The sequence below is a fragment of the Gnatocerus cornutus genome, unplaced genomic scaffold, assembly GCF_029298725.1.
Source record: "Gnatocerus cornutus isolate USDA-ARS CGAHR unplaced genomic scaffold, icGnaCorn1.1 ctg00000023.1, whole genome shotgun sequence".
Classification (NCBI taxonomy): Eukaryota; Metazoa; Arthropoda; class Insecta; order Coleoptera; family Tenebrionidae; genus Gnatocerus; species Gnatocerus cornutus.
This window is the reverse complement of record NW_028275375.1, coordinates 6,160,297-6,175,762: the sequence shown is the minus strand read 5'-3', so window position 1 is coordinate 6,175,762 and position 15,466 is coordinate 6,160,297. Positions and strand designations below refer to the sequence as shown.

At 40.1% G+C, this 15,466-nt stretch overlaps 2 protein-coding genes across 6 annotated transcripts in view; one reads left to right on the top strand and one right to left on the bottom strand.

Moving 5' to 3' along the window:
* LOC148166636 (uncharacterized) overlaps window positions 1-15,466 on the top strand; it is a 94,674-nt gene that overhangs the window by 15,999 nt on the left and 63,209 nt on the right. The window lies entirely within an intron of this gene.
* Window positions 1-15,466, bottom strand: part of LOC148166642 (uncharacterized) — an 87,679-nt gene that overhangs the window by 20,830 nt on the left and 51,383 nt on the right. For 2 of the 5 annotated variants that reach the window (XM_088048908.1, XM_088048910.1), the window contains exons 1-4: window positions 3,802-3,913; window positions 3,360-3,505; window positions 1,455-3,139; window positions 166-441 (exon numbers count right to left, since the gene is read on the bottom strand). In XM_088048908.1, the coding sequence (XP_087905034.1) occupies window positions 166-441; window positions 1,455-3,139; window positions 3,360-3,397 (1,999 nt within the window). In that variant the 5' untranslated portion in view covers window positions 3,398-3,505; window positions 3,802-3,913. Of the gene's footprint in view, window positions 1-165; window positions 442-1,454; window positions 3,140-3,359; window positions 3,506-3,801; window positions 3,914-15,466 lie in introns of those variants that run through there. The other 3 variants (XM_088048909.1, XM_088048912.1, XM_088048911.1) reach the window with 3 other exon arrangements.

Genomic DNA, 15,466 nt, shown 5'->3' with positions numbered 1-15,466 from the left:
CCATTTTTGGGGTCACCTTCCTTGCCACTTTTCCTAGTTTTGGACCATTTTCTTGTCCCCCGGGCCGTATTTCCGCAGTAATTTTAATTTCGAACGTATCGATCAGTCGCAGCAACGTATTGATCAGGTGAAAAAAGCAGCGGCTTGGAACACAGTTGGACTTACCTGAACATGCTTGCGGTGGTAGAGGAAAAATGAGAGTTGTGGAGGACTTTCTTCGGGCGACAGCGCAGCCCAACGACTGCGGTTTGAAAGCGCGAAGCTGCTGCATGAAGTCGGAGCACTCCATGAGAGCAACGTCAGCGAAGTGCAAGTCGCAAAGTATCTGGTTTTTGAAGCGTCTTGCTCGCTTCTGGTTTGGACCCGTCAAATTGAGTCCGCAAGAGTTGCATCGCAAACATTCCTCGTGGTAGTGGTTATTGTCGTACAGCGGCGAAGGCTCTGAAACAGTGTTTATTTTCTTATTATAATCAAAGCGGCGATGAAATCGGCAGGCTAAAAATAGGCGGAATTTCGCACTTATTCATCTGTTTATGCGGTATCTTGAGGAAATCCTCCGTTGGAGGAAAAATCAGAAACTCGATACTAATTAGAGCGACTGGCGTAACGGCACGTCTTGTCTAATTGAATTTTGGGTTAGTTGTAGGTGACATTAACCACCTCTATTTGTGTTACGTGCTTCTGGCTCTTTTGGTGGTAGAAATACCTTTTAAACAACAGCATTTTTCGTTATGACAGCTTATTACCATGGTCCTTGCCGATTTTCCAAGACGCGCAACAGTTTGGATCGTTACAGCCGCTAATTGGAAATGCGTACAAAAACCGTATTTATCACAATCAAGTACCTGTTTTTGCTGCTGAAATGTCGATAAGGTCATGCTGCCAACTCGCTAAAACAAATACAAGACGCCCCTGTGCCAGGACAAGTCGTGGGGGCCATCGGCCACTCCCGTCATTTCAAAACCAACGATTCTATCAATGTTTTGGTAAAAACTGTCCGACTGCATGTAAGAGAGACTACGACGTCGACGTCCACGTGCTGCGGATGCCACGGCACCACTGAGGCAGCGTCGGGGCGCTTTGGCCCCACCTCCCGATCGATTACCAACTGTGTTATCACAAATATTACTGAGATGCCGGCGCGCACATTGAATTTAGGCCTTGCTGCCACCTAATGAATTTATACGGCGTCATTACGATAGCCACAGGAAGTGGTCGCTGTTATCACGGAAGGATTAATCTCACCGCGATGAATAATCGCCAACAATCGAAAGCGCGGATTCGAGCACAAGAGCAAAGATTCGTTTCAAAGGGTGATAAGCAACAGGTCAGCGAAAACACGTGCATGGTAAATTTACCGAGAGGTAATTCAAGAAATTTGCCGAATTGCTGTTGGTAGTTTGCAGCTACCAATCTCCTATCTTAATTGGCCATCTGCCGCGCTGATAACCCACCTGTCTGCGTGCTGGAGTCGAAAAACGTGCTGGAAGTCTCGACAGTCATGGACGCGATTGTACCATCGAGTATTTGTGCGCTGGAGTCCCTCCGCCCCCTGTATCTTTGGCAGTCGTCGCTCTGCGAACTCTGTCTCCGAAAATTCCGACAACGGATCATCTCCTCCGTGGTTGATTGTCTTCGAAATCCCCGCGCGATTAGAATCTCTTCGGTGGTGGATTGCCGTCGAATTGTGGGTCTGTAATTTTCCCCAGTTGGGGGAGGAACGGGTCTATTGGAAGGACTAGGATCTCGACTCGAACAACTAGAACTGTCGGGCGATCGATGGCCGGGGCCTCTGGCCACGCTGGTGGATTGTCTTCGTAATCGTCCCCGTCGTGTGGTGCGTCGAACGGGACTAATGTCGCGTTCGCCGGATCTGTCGGGACTTAGGTGTGACCGGGAGTCTCTTCGACCGCGGGAGGCGGAATCGGGACTTAGGGAGTCGCGACGTGCTTTCCTGCCTGTGTCGTCGACGTCTGGACTTAGAGCCGTGGGTTGGGAGCCGCGACGACTCCAGCCGCCCGGGGGCAAGCAGCTCTCGTCGTACGCGGTGTTTTGGCGCTGTAACCTCGAGAGTTTGCTGCTTCGTTCGGGACTCGCATGACTCCTGGAGTCGCGCCGACCTAAACGCCCGCATTGAGTGGTGGAGTCTCGTCTCGTGGCCAAGAGAGGGTGGGTTGGGGTGGTGGCTTGCACGGTCGGGGACGTCGCCGGAGGGGTAACACTCGACATTATGATAGTCGGAGGAGGAAGAGCTTGGGTGCTGGTGTCGGAGGTACTCGTCGCGGTGGTGACGGAAATTTGGGCGACGATCGGCGTGGAGTCAGACGCTGTCGACGACGTCGACGGTCGTTGTTCTTGCCTGTAATAAGGAGTGTCGTTAATTGTGCGGGAATCTCTTCTCTTCTTCTGCGCGGCGACGATTTTCGGGGGCGGCGGTGTGATGATGGTGGTTGAGTCGCGTCTGCCGCTGCGGCCGCTCTCTCCAGATCCTCTCCTCGAGGCTCCGTGCGAGTGGGATACGGAGTCTCTTCGGCCGCTTTTGCTCGACTCTCCACTGCCTCTGCGCGGCGACGTGCTCGCCGTCACCATCGTCGTGGTGTTACTTTCTCTTCGCTGCCAGAGTTTGGCGACTTCCGACCTGAAATCTGAAATGGCAGTGTGATGCGAGTCGCGTCTCGACTTTGAGCCCATGCTCCGTATCCCCGAGTCAGCGCTAGATTCTCTTCTTTTCCGACTGGTGGAAATGCTGGGCGTGGGTCCAGCCTCGGTGGTGGACTGCCGCCCCCACGGCAGAGAGCGCGCCAAGTCCGCCAGTGTTTCTCTCCTGCACAGCTGTTTCTGGCGCGTTTTCGTCGAGCCTCCCCATTCTCTCAAGATATCCGTCAATTGGGCTAAAGAGCTTCGCCGTCGACGAGTGGTGCCGGAGGTCGGCGGCGACGTTTCTTGCGTTTCCGTCGGCGGCGAGATGCTGCATATCTGCGTGGCGGAGTCTCTCCGTCCGCCCAATCTCTGTCTGATCGTGGACTCTTCGACTTGCTCGCGCACCAGATCGTCCCATCCGTTTCCTCCTTGCCATACTAGGCCGACTTGGTGCGAAAGAATCGGAAGATTGCAGACGAAGCAGATGGCCGTCATCGTCCTGGAAAACACGAGAGATTTATGCGATTGCTTGGAAAAAAGTTTCGTGCATTATGAATGTGGATAGCAATGAGTGCTGGGTGCAGAGTCTCTAGCTGCTGCAGCGGTGCATTTACATGCTAGTGGCATGAAGAATGAAAGCGGCCCCAGATGACCCGAGGCTTCGCTAGCCCCGGGCCGGGACGATTTTGTACGGGACCCTAAATTGTGCGAGTGCGGACCTGTAGTGGCGCAGGCGCGGCGAAGGTAGCTGCGCCATGGCTCATTCTGGCGCCCGGCTCGGACAGACCCTAACGGCCCCGGGAGTCGGCGAGGGGGCGACGCTCCACGCTGCTTCGCTGTGCGGACTCCACCGACCACCTGCCTGCTAACACCAAACACTTACTACGCTGTTGGACTAGGACTACACACAAATCTTCACAACTTGAGGAGGGTGACAACAACAGTAAACCCCCCCGAAAACCCCCCAATTTCGACAAGAAATGTTCGTTTTCGAACAGAGCCCGATTTTCCGACCCAAACGTGAGTGAGCTTTCGCCGGTTTGCGCCCCTTTGGCAACTTTCAAGTTAGCGCGTTAACAGGTGGTTTGAGCGGAAGACTAGTTTGAAAGTTTGGCGCCCTAAACATAAATTCAACACGTCATGAGACCATGCAAGACTCACTTATCTAGCACCAACTATAGCATAGTAGCGAAAGCTCGAAAAAAACTAAGAACCAAAGCTGTGCAGGACTATAGCGCACTGTAACACCGGCATTCGGTATCGCGGTCGACGTTAAACTGGGCACCGACAGAAAGCGTAAACAGCGTCGGCGCCCACTTTCCGACGCCGATGACGTCAGGATTGATTCGCTCTGGGCATGGGCGACATCTGGGGACCCACCACCGGCGCGTGGAGCTTTCAACTGTGTTTGTAGGTGCACGTATCAATCACATAGAAACCCACTTTCAGCCTGCTTCGTTAAATATAAGCATATTAGACTGATTTAATTAAGGATCATTTTCATTCATTTTCTACGAGAATAATTATTTATCACGGAGGAGCGAGAGTGCTCGGAATTATTTATACTGTATAAGCAATTTTACTAAAAGGTGAAACTTAATTGCTAGCTGTCTTCTCTTCCTGCAAGAATTAATAACCTAGCAACACGGGCTTTATGACGATACAACATGTAATCATTTCGTATTAAACTCATGCAAAGTTGGTCCTTTATTGCACTCACTTTTTTTTTTCATTCAACATTAATTGGCAATTAACTAATTGTAATCACTAGTGGGCGCCTCCACCATTTTTATAACAGAACTCACTAGGCGTTATAATGTTAACACCGCTAGTGTCTTCATTTAAGATTCGTTCAATAAAGAATGACTTTACTGACTTGGTACATAAATGACTATTAACTGGATTGATTAAAAATTGTGTCGTGGCGCAAAAATTGATATCTCAACTCAATGTTATCAACTTTCTTTTGTGTATTCGCGGGCGCCATCAATAAGACATCCAGTTTCATAAATTTCAAATCGAAGATGCTTGCCGATACACGTCACGCGCTCATTGTTTCTAAAACAATTTGGAGAGATTTGAGGAAACATTTTCTCGTTTCAAGTTGAAATTTGATGTACCACTAGAGTAACTCAATGCCCCGAAAGTACATGTATTGATTTATAAAAAGCCTTGTCAAGAGAATGCAAAAAGCGTAACATAATGCCTGATCAGAGTTTGCAACACGAATAAAATGAACTCTACACCGCCGGAAGATTTTGTTTTTTGTTGCGGCTTTCTTCCATATCGGCATTTTCGCTTAATAAACAGTGGAATGTCGGACATTTTTATCGTAATAATGTCGACAATGCTTGAATTTTGCAAACAAAACCGAGTGCGTATATTTATTCAAAATATGCATTTTATCGAAACGAGGGGGATTAAACCAACATGTCGACAGCAGTATTTTAGTTGGAAAAACTCGATAATTTTGGATTTACTTGTCAAAATGTGTGGAGATGGAATTGGGAGCCAAACAAAGCAACTAATCTTTATTTCCTAACATCCGGGAAATTTCCTGTTAGGGATCTTTAGTGTCCTGAGAGTGGAAAGATTGCAAAGTGGCATTATATTTGATTAGATCTGGACTGAACATTTTCTTTGTACGCCAGGATTTGCAACAGCAATTTTGTACTTACATTTATAACGCACGATTTTTAACGTCTAATCGTCTCGCGCAAATTAGCCAAAACTGAAAGCCTGACTTACATCCAAAAATTTGCACAGGAGCGTGGACTGATGGCAATGAGATTCACTTTAGATTTTAGTCGAAATAACAAGCTGTTGATTAGCAAAAGTTGAAATGTTTAGAGAAAAATCAAACGAACGCCACTGTTCAACGCCTGATTTACACTATGGAAATTCAGAGAAAACTCCATGACAACGTAAAAATCCCACATATTTATAACAATTTCAGCCTACTTTCTGTCGAGAGAGGTGCGAATTTTTAATTTTGAAAGAAAACAGCGCCATGTCCCGATTGTTCCCGTAATTATAAAAACAAATGTAGGCAAACGTTTTGAAATTTACGCAAACAAAAGGGCTAAAAGTTCCATTTTGAGCCACTCTAAAGTATCGAGGTTTACGGCGGCAACGTAAACACGTGAATGTTTTCTTTTCATTAAGGTTGTGCAATATTGATTGGAGCGATTAGTTATCCAGGTATTTTAAAAGAGGGATGTCATCGAAACCGGGAGATAATGTTTTGAGGATCCTTATGAATAATTTATGGCGCGAGGTTGGAGCACTATGCCGATTTCCTACAAGGTTCAATCAGATTTTGCTACTTTGCGAAGAGCGTTTGAATGTTTGCCTAGTTTAAAGATGGCTTGTACATAAATAGAAAAATCTTGGGTTAGGTAATCCGATTTCGCAGAAAATGCACCGCGGATGCGGGAGAAAGAGGATCAAGGTTTTAATATTTTAATAGTAAATATCACTCGATGTGCTTTTTGGTTGTACAGATGGACCGCGCGCGCAAAACGGGCAATTAACGGCGATTTTGCTCCTGAAAATAAACTCTTGGCCAAACACTTAATTAACGTGGTTACGCTTTTTATTTGATCTCTTGGTCCGTGCAGAAAATTCTTGAAATTTCACCGCTCCTGGCTGGTTCGAGATTCCCGGGGTTTTCACCTCTCTCCACTTTTTTCCCTTCATCAATATGAGTAAACAGTTTAATCACATTGAAGAAAAACGCTGTTGCGCCCGTAATTAATTCACTCGGTGAAATATTCCAATATTCCCGTCATGGCTGATTGTAAAGGAGATTATATTAACACCACCTCACAATGACAACTTAATATTTGGTGCGCACCGGTCCTCTGTTGATATAGCAACCCTAACAAAAGGCTTCTTGATGAATTTTTAATACGAATTACCACAACGCTGCAGTTTTTAATATGGTGGTCGGTCCAGTGATACGAGCTCCATTAGAGACGATCGGAGGACCCATCTATATAATTAATTTTAATTCCAGTTAAACTGCAGACACAATACAGTCATTGTTTGGCTTTTAGACCGCAGTTTCGATAAAAGCTTTGTAGCTTGTGTTTGTATTTGTACAAAGGTTTACGTAGGAAATTTGATGGAACGCAAGCGTGGAGCGCCCACACCGAAAACATGTGCATTTCGAGAAACTAACTTTGACAGTGTTGCCAACTTTCGTTTTGGAAATTTTTCTATGACAATAATTCCCCTAGAATTAAAACAATTTAAATTTCATCGCTGTAGTGTCAACACAACCAAAAATATATATTTTTTTATCGAGTTTTGAAATTTTTGGGTTCGCTCTAACATTTTTAAAATCTGAATCTGTTGCTCGAAAATTTTGAAATTTGGTACATTTAATAAACGAGTTATTAATAGCAACCTCTCCGAATTTCATCGCTGTGGCACTAACACATGCGAAAATACATTTTTTTTAGCGAGTTTTGAAACTTTTGTGTTCACCCTAAAAAAAAAATTCTAAATTCTGAATCTGTTATTCGAAAATTTTTAAATTTTGTACAGTTAATAAATGGGTTAAGAGTAGTAACCCCCCTAAAGTTCATCGGTATTGTGCTAACACAAGTAAAGATACAATTTTTTTCGTCGATTTTTGAAACTTTTGTATTTGCCCTAAAAATGAAAATTTCTTAAATCTGAATATGTTGCTCAAATATTTTAAAATTTAGCACAGTTAATTATTAAGTTAAGAGTAGCAATCTTTTAAAAATCCATTGCAGTGGTGCCAACACAATCAAAAATATATGTTTTTATCGAGTTTTGAAACTTTTGGGTTTGCCTTATAAAAAAAAATTAAAATCTGAATCTGTTGCTCGAAAATTTTGAAATTTAGTACATTTAATAAATGAGTTATAAATAGCAACCTCCCAAAATTTCATCGATATTGGGCTAACACAAGCAAAGATACAATTTTTTTTATTGATTTTTTAAACTTTTGGATTTGCCTTAAAAAATGAAAATTTCCAAATTTATTGCTCCAAAATTGTGAAATTTTGAAAGTAAAATTCTATTCGAATTTGAAATTAAAATTAAACTTTTGTCATTAGAAATGCAATCAATTAGAAACAGAAGCTCGGTTGGGGTTTTTGTTGTTCTCTGTTGGAAACACTGCTATTTAGTTTGTTTTCAGTTAACGTATTAACCTCAAAAATCTTCAACCTTCAATTTTCCCTTAATTTTCTCCGCAAGGAATCGAGAGCCTGGTTTACACTGAAGAGTTTTTGAAAATTTCCACAGGATGCGTTCAAAATTTTCTAGACTGGGAAATTCATGGCAGCAAAGTGCATCCAAATGCGCCCGGAATTATTGATAATTCAGCTTCGATTTTCGTGTCGCGCGCCGCAAAAGGCAGAAACAAATGTCAACTACTTAAGCAGTCAATTAATTTCCGTTGAGTTGACTTTTTAACTTCTTAATTTTGTGCAAATTATATTCAAGCAATTAAAAGTCTTCAAATAATTAAACGACGCTTTGCTAAAAAGAGAGAGCAGAAAAAATATCGATTCGACGTGTAATAAAGGCAGTGTAATTGAAAATGGGGTTTTCAGCATGTTCATTAATGTTCTACAATGTTATACGTTTGCTAACAGAACTATAAAGGGATTAGCAACTGTCCGGTTTACCTGACCTGAAGCGATTTTACCAAATCCACCCTTTAGAGACGTTTAAAACACATTACTGTAACACTCGGCTAACATTTGATGAGTTATTTTTTCAAATTGCTCTTAATTAGAAGGTAGAGAGGAATTTCAGCCGCACCACGACACACATTCTTTGTTGTTTTTACCAAAGAACCGGCTAAAAAATTGCTCGGACGGGGAGCGATAATTAACAGACAAAATAGCGCAAAAGAGAGGCGCTATTGTACTAATTTATGTGACAGACGCAATTATGTGTGTGGTTAGCTTGCAGAAATACTCGTCGCTCTGCCTGCAGCACGAAGAATTTTAATGGGGAGTGTAAAAGTAAACCGGCGCATCCACCATTTCTGATACATAAATATGACACGCCGGAGTTACAATAGCGGATAATTAGTGTCATTTACATTTCATCCGAGCAATAATAATTAATCAGTTTAAACGCGAATTTCCAATCGATAAAGCAAACTTCTTTTGATTTCGCCTCGGCTCTAAAAATACAGAATACTCCACTGAACATCATGATATCCGAAGATGGGTTCCGTCGAGGCCTCCAGAGACTTTCGTCTTGGCATCAGTTTGAAAAAGTTGACTCGTGTCACGTCAATGAATAACATTTCCAGATCTTTTCATTTTTGCTCGCTCTCTCGAGGGAGGGAAAATAACCGCGGGAAATTCAAAGTGCGCGTAATTTATTGTTTCAGGGTGTAACCGAGAGCAGGTAATTAAGTTATTCGTCTCGCTTGCAGTCTTATCTTTTAGTTAATTTAAACACCTACCTATTCGTGGATAGTTTGTAACTTGCTGCAGAGGAACAGAATTAAATTTTAACGATGATCGTTTACGAAATCAGGAAATCTGTTTCATGCTCAAAGAGCAGAACGCTTCCACGTTATCCTTGCTGCACCAAAGTCGCTTTTGACTATCGGCTAGATGGAGATCCGAGTGTACCTGCGATGCCATCTGAGCTAATTAATTGGATAAAGCTTAGAGATAGTTTAGGCAGACAGGCGCGCGTTTTCCACTGAAACATTTGTCTATCAGCGGTGGCAAATTTTCCGATCAAACGTGTCAGTTTTCAGCTGAGAGACTTCATAAACACGTTTCAAATGCGCGAGTGAAATTTCGAACAAAATTGGAATTTTTTTATGTGTGTACAGGGAGAATAAATACATCGTGTTTCAAAAAGATTTTCATCTGGTCGCCTATGATTTTCCGTACAAATTAAAAAAGCCGCTTTACAATTATAACGATTGGAACGTTGGTTACATAACCTCACAATAATATACAAAAACCATTACGTAGATTTTGATCTAGGCCAACTGGATCGCTGAAGAGACATTACAGAGACTCAATTTCGATTTTTCAATTTTGATGTTTTTCAAGTGATAATATTGACAGTAGTTCAGAGTGACAGAACTAGTTCAAACACAGTACAATGCAAGCGGCACAAATGGAAGTATTTTTATCAGGATTCCAATCTTAAATAAAGAAATAACTGTCAGAAAATATATTTTTTTAGCGAGTTTTGAAAATTTTGGGTTCATCCTAACAACAAAAATTTCTAAAATCTAAATCTGTTGCTCGGAAATTTTGAAATTTGGTACAGCTAATAAATGAGTTAAGAGTAGCAACGTCCCCAAATTTCATTGCTATGGCGCTGACACAACCAAAAATACTTTTTTTTTTCAAATTTTTAAACTTTTGGGTTCGCTTTAAAAATGAAAATTTCTAGAATCTGAATTTGTTGTTCGAAAATTTTGAAATTTGGTATAGTTAATAAATGAGTTAAGAGTAGCAACCTCCCCAAATTTCATCGATATGGCATTAACACAAGCAAAGATACATATTTTTTTATCGGGTTTTGAAATTTTTGGATTCGTTCTAAAAACAAAAATTTCAAAAATGTGAATTCGTTGCTCGAGAATTTTAAAAATTTGGCACAGCTAATAAATTAGATAAGAGTAGTAACCTCCTTACATTTTATCGCTGTGGCATTAACACAAGCAAAAATACATTTTTTTATTGAATTTTAAAATTAGATTTGCCCTAAAAATAAAGATTTCCAAATCTGTTGCTCCAAAATTTTGCAATTTTGAAAGTAAACTACTATTCCAGTTTGAAATTAAAATTGAACTTTTGACATTAGAAATGCCAACTGCGCATTTGGTTGCCACTCTCGCCAACTGTCACGTTTCGAAAGTTTTGTTTTCGCCGACTTAAATTCTTGCTCAATTTTTTTGTTTGTTTAAATTTTTTCCCTATTGGCGATTTTGATATTTAACAAGTGATAATATTGACAGAAGTCCAGTGTGACAGAACTAATCCAACCACAGTACAATGCGAGCGGCACAAAGCGAATTACATTCCGAAGGTAACTAGATGAAAATCATTTTGAAACACGGTGCATTGAGTCTGCACCGACACGCAGTTTTATCAATAATACTCATGAACTCATTTTCGTATTTTGAATGTAATTACTCTAATTAAAGCGAACGCAATCATCTGAAATATTTACATAGCTTCAAAACCTGAAAAATTACCTAAACGCGAATTAAATGGAATAACATTTGTGCGCTTTTGGCCAAACAACAATAATTGGAAACAAAATATTTGCCTCGCTTTCGATTAACGAAAATCGCGTCGCAGTATTATAAATAAGGTGCTTTTGTGCCTAAATAGAATTCATGTATGCAGGCGTGGAAGCCAGGAAGATCCAGGCAGCGATCTGAAATTCAAAAATAATACTTTGCGAAACTCGGCAACACAATCGCATTTCTCGTTTTAAAAATACGTGCAGGATTGAGTCGCATATGTTTAAATATGCAGAGAAATTGTAATTAAATTTCACAAAGTGTGTTCACAACATGTGTAACCCAGTAATTTAGTAAACCACTTGTATTTAGAGAAAGCTTTAGCGACGTGATATCATCGGAGCGAGACGATGTCAACAATGTAATACTTGGAAACAACAAAGACACCTACTATAAGGATTTTAACTCCCCTTTAAGCACACTTTAGTTTAATTGCAGTGAAAGGAGATTCTACACTGGATCGGACTAATTTTCTCGCATTCAAAAGTTTCACGGAAAGAATTACAGTGTGTCAAAGCCAGTAGCAGCTTTATACATATGAAAATTCAACTCTGGGGGATATTTCAGTGAATCAGTAACTGATGTTTCAGACGTGCTTTCATACATCACTGACAACGCTTGAAAGTTTATGATATAAAGTGCAGTTTCGTGTCCCGGAGGAACACAATGCGTAATCACGTTTCATGCGTTAATTTATTATTTTTTAATTCTACGCCGCGGGAAATTGGTCTTACAGTCGGCTCAAGTTCCAAATGTTCACCAAATTTTCAAGTTTTTATCGTGTAATTCGGTCCTGTTGCAAGTGTTGCAATGGCGGTGTTGTGTGAATTGGGTTTTGGGGGACAGCAATGTGTCAAAATTCAATTAATTACGCATTCATGATTCTCACATCAAAATTGACTAATGTCAAACGCCAATCTTGTCATCTTAAGGTTTCCAAGTTTTTTTATCAGGATTTGCAACCTAAAAGATAGAAATAACTGTCAAAAAATATGTTTTAGTTAGTAATTGAGTTATAAGTAGCAATGTCCTTAAATTTCATCGTTTTGGCACTAACACAAGCAAAGATACAATTTTTTAAAAATGAAAATTTCTAAAACTGTTCTAAAACTTTGAAATTTTACAAGTAAAACTCCAGTCGAATCTGTAACTTTTGACATTAGAAATGTCAACTGCACATTTGGTTACCACTCTCGCCAACCAAAATAATAATTTAGTCCCCACATGAAAAATAGACGTTTAAGAATTTACATGCATGAATTTCGCATAAAATCCCCTCTTTATAGATAACACTCTCAAGTGCAGAAAACTGCGAAATTTCCGCCATAAAACCCATTTTCAGATTTTATCCTTTCAACTTTCCTCATTCTGAGCTTTTCAGTTCCTTGTCCTCTAGCGCATCGACTTTTTGTTTTTAGTTTTTGTATTTTGACATTCACATAGCGATGCCGGTCATAAATAAGACGTCTGTATCGTAATTTGTCTTTGTTTAGCAGCAAGTCAGTGCCGTGCCGCTTTCGCTTCAACCAACCAAGAACGTTGATTAAAATTTGTCTTGAAAGGAGGCGTGTGCCCATCCTGTGGACGGCAATGTATTACTTAACACGAGGGATAATACATCATTTTGCGGTATGATAGTTCCGACAAATAGTGACGTTGATCGATGGCCGCCTGTACGAGTTGAACGAAGATGTGGAAGGAACGGGGGTCTGTTTCTTGTGTGTTTTCCGATTTGTCACACAATAATTGACCGAAAACGGAGTTGCGATCCGCTTATTCGTTTTATAATTTATTAATATGTGCTAAAAGGGTCAGATGGTTACTTGAGAGTCGTCTTCAATTTTTAACAGAGTGACGGGCTTGCTGATAAAATAACAAGCCGAGCGAATCACAACGTTTGGAATTACACGGACTTGTCTGCACGAATTAGCCTGTAAAAAGGGTTTTACCATAAAACATGTTTCATTTCTTATCTGGAATTCTCTTTGCAAGCGCACTGGGCAGTAATTATTGCCGCCTGACGCGAGACAAAGAATTCTAATTCCAACCCAAAATTGAACCAAACAATGCGAAAAATAGTAATAATTAATTAAAACGTAATTTCGTTTAGTGCGCTTAGAAAGTAGCTTCAATTTTAATAATACTGGATGTTCATAATTCCGTGCGAAAAACTCCATAGAAATGCCTCATGCAATCTTGACTTCATTGTTTCTTTGCAGCAGTGACAAGTCCTGCTGGGCCTTTGTTGCTTCGTACAATATTGCTGCATACAATATCTGTCAACTCCTGACTGAAATCGACAAAGGCAAAATTTTGATTAATTTCATTTAGAGTTCGATGGAAGTTGTACAAAAAAACGCAAAGATTGATGGAAGCTTGTACTGTTTTGACTATAATCCACCAGAAGCTCCAAACTTGCTCCCGAAGGCAAACTTTTCAACTTATTACAAGGTGTACAGGAACAAAGACTTTTCCGAGTTTATTAATACGATTTGGGCTCTTGCGGAAAGGTGGAATTAATTTTGCCATTCGCGAATGTTTGGGGAGGTTGAGGACGGTTGATGCATGTTTTCGATTTTGACGGGTTGATGAAATACTAGTAAATAAACAGGGCAACTTTAATTAAAAATAAATAATACTTTGTTTATTGTAGCTATTTGATTTTTTTTATGAAATTGTAATGTTGAAATAAAGTTGTTATTAAATACGCGAAATAAAACGAACTTGTTTTGCTAACTTGGGCCGTCCACTTTTTTATTTAAAGTTGGCATGTTGATGAACTAGCTTTGGAAATTTTGAGATGACAAGGTTGGCATCATTGTCCCCCAGAATTTCACATAAAATTTGCTCAGATTTTAGAAATTTTCATTTATAGGGACAACCCAAAATTTTCAAAACTTGATAAAATACAATTTTTTTTATCAAATTTTGAAACCTTTGGGTTTGCTGTAAAAACAAAAATTTCTAAAATTTGAACCTATTGTTCTAACATTTTGAAATTTGGTACAATTAATAAATGGGTTATAAGTAGCGACCTCCTCAAATTTTATCGCTGTGGCACTAACACAACCAAAAATACAATTTTTTTATCAAATTTTGAAATCTTTGGGTTTGCTCTAAAAACGAAAATTTCTAAAATTTGAATCTATTGTTCTAACATTTTGAAATCTGGTACAATTAATAAATGGGTTATAAGTAGCGACCTCTCCAAATTTTATTGCTGTGGCGCTAACACAAGCAAAAAATTTTTTTTTCTCCAAACGTCACAAAAAGTCACTATTTTTTAGTCGTTTTTAGACAGTAAAGTAGGCAATTTTGTTATAAGTAATGAAAAGCGCTCGTTTACATGGAAACACTTTTGCTGCCTAGGCAGAAAAAATACTTTTGTGACGGTAACTATTTGAGACTTACATTTTGTATGGCACTTGCACGATCTTAACTTTGAAACTCTTTGAAACCAATATTTTTCACAGTAAATTTCATCAATGACAAGTACATGCATAGCCATCCATGTTTTTAGTTCAATTTGCGTTCACTTATTGTCGGTCGTGGAACAGAATTTAAAAAGTAGTATTTGTTATTTGGCCGAAAAGTGGCTTTGCTGTCTTGCAATTTTGCATACGCTCGGCTACGCTACGCCTCGCCTCGCTACTGCATTTAATTGCTCGACAAAAAGTACCACTTTTCTGCCGTATAACAAAATCTACTATTTTTTTTTATTGAATTTTGAAACTTTTGGGTTCGCTCTAAAAACAGAGATTTTTAAAATTTGAACCAATTGTTCTAAAATTTTGAAATTTGGTACAATTAATAAATGGGTTATAAGTAGCGACCTGCTCAAATTTCATCGCTGTGGTGCCAACACAACCAAAAATAGTATTTTTTTATCGAATTTTGGAACCCGATACGTGAAAAATACTTGAAAATAAATTCCGACGTCACAGCCGCATCTTTAATGTCTTCCACACAAGTAGTTATCTTTCTTTCGTTTTCATAGTCGTTTGTTGCATTTACACGACCTGAAAAACGTTCCACTTGCATGAAATGTGCTCGTCTTCGTTTTCGGGCTCAGGTTTTTCTAAAATACGCCAATTTTTTTTCGAGTCAGTTATTTGAAATCCACTCGCAAAATAAACTTAGTTCTATCTAGAGTCCTCTGCAGGATGTCGCGCTTCAGCGCTAAAAAATGACTCTTTTTATCTCCCACTTTGCGATCACCTGCAGACTTCCGCAGTTTATTGTACGTTTTATTTTCTTTTATAAAACTGCGTCTGTGTCGCTTTGACAAACCTGCATATATGATACGTTATTTCATTAATTACATCTCTCACAAATCCTGTAAGCAAGTCCGATTACATTGGTAAAATATGAGCGCGCGAGTTTACACAGACAGTTCCGTTTTGGTTGGCATAACGTACGATATTGATCTTTTAAACAAAGTCGCATTCATCACGTTTCATTCGCATATCGCGAATTTCTTCTTCAGGTTGTCGAACTGGCTAAAACAAAGACAATAATCTAAGAGTAACGGATCTTTGGTCCCTCGAG